This window comes from Papaver somniferum, unplaced genomic scaffold (assembly GCF_003573695.1).
Source record: "Papaver somniferum cultivar HN1 unplaced genomic scaffold, ASM357369v1 unplaced-scaffold_131, whole genome shotgun sequence".
Taxonomy (NCBI): Eukaryota; Viridiplantae; Streptophyta; class Magnoliopsida; order Ranunculales; family Papaveraceae; genus Papaver; species Papaver somniferum.
The window spans coordinates 4,914,724-4,915,861 of NW_020622270.1; the positions used below are offsets into that span (position 1 = coordinate 4,914,724).

Below are 1,138 nucleotides of genomic sequence, written 5' to 3' on the forward strand. Positions count from 1 at the left end.
CTTCTCTAAGTGGAGGATCACATCTGATCCCGTCTGAAGGGAAGGGAAATCACACGGCTACTGAGTAGCCGTATTGTCGTTGATACAGCTACCCAGTAGCCGTAACTTTTTGCACGACAATTCAGTAGCCGTTTCGGAAAATTATTTGTTTGACCTTTTCTCATTCACACCTCTCTCACACCCGATCCTAGCCATCCATCATTAATAACGGCTCTATCTTCTCCGCCGTCGGATCCCAACGACCATTTTTTCAAAATCCTCTATAAATACCACTGTAATTCTCTACTCATACCACACCAAATCAATTTCTTCTTCTTTTACATCAATTGATTTCTTCTTTCTCTTCTTCTTACTACACCTAACTACTCTCGTATGATGCCACCGCCTCTAATACCAAACTACTCTCTTTATCTTTACCCCGGTAAGTTCCTTACCAAGCTACCGGACAATTCTTCCATGGCCATTGCATACAATCAACACTACCAAGCATTCCAGGAAAACCTCGGTCGGCATTCTCTTGTAGCAACCTCTGAACATCTTCAGGAGTGAGTTCACACAAATATCTTTCTCCAAAAGTCATGCAAATGGTGTGGAAAAATCTTTTTAGATACATGTATATTGTGGTTGCACCCATACGAGTGTAATCATCAACACTATCAGCTGGCGTACTTTTGCATAAACATTTCATCATGGCAACTAATTTCATATGAGTAGAATGCCCCATAGTACCGGTTGCATCTGGACGTTGATGCCATTCCGGATCAACTTCAAGCAATTTTCCTAACAATTTCTCGAATAAGTCTTCCCTCATGCCTAGACGTTGTTTGAATTGTCTTGAGGTATAACCAGTTTCGGGCGTAAAATAATCATTCATCATTTTGGCATCATACCACACTCGATCACGCGTTATTACCATACGTATATGTACCTCCCTTGGTACAGGTTGTCTAATAATACGCAATCATTCATCCAAACATAGTTGTGTAAACATTAGCAAAGCTTTCTCTTTTTCATAACTAGAGGAATCCAAATGGATTCCATATTTAACTCTCACATAAGCACGCATTAGATTCATTATGAACCTTTGCAAACAACAAAAACAATATCAATTTGTGTATACCATACATAAATACAAGTC

General features: G+C 39.5%; 1 protein-coding gene across 1 annotated transcript; it reads right to left on the reverse strand.

The window, feature by feature from the left end:
* Positions 1-430: 430 nt before the first annotated feature.
* On the reverse strand, positions 431-916 carry LOC113332464. The gene has a single exon (XM_026579001.1). The coding sequence runs from the start codon at positions 914-916 to the stop codon at positions 431-433; it is 486 nt and encodes a 161-aa protein (XP_026434786.1).
* Positions 917-1,138: the final 222 nt, after the last annotated feature.

What these genes read in the sequence shown, in the direction of transcription:
- LOC113332464 (XM_026579001.1), bottom strand. Translation starts at nt 916, where the DNA reads ATGGTAATAACGCGTGATCGAGTGTGGTATGATGCCAAAATGATGAAT.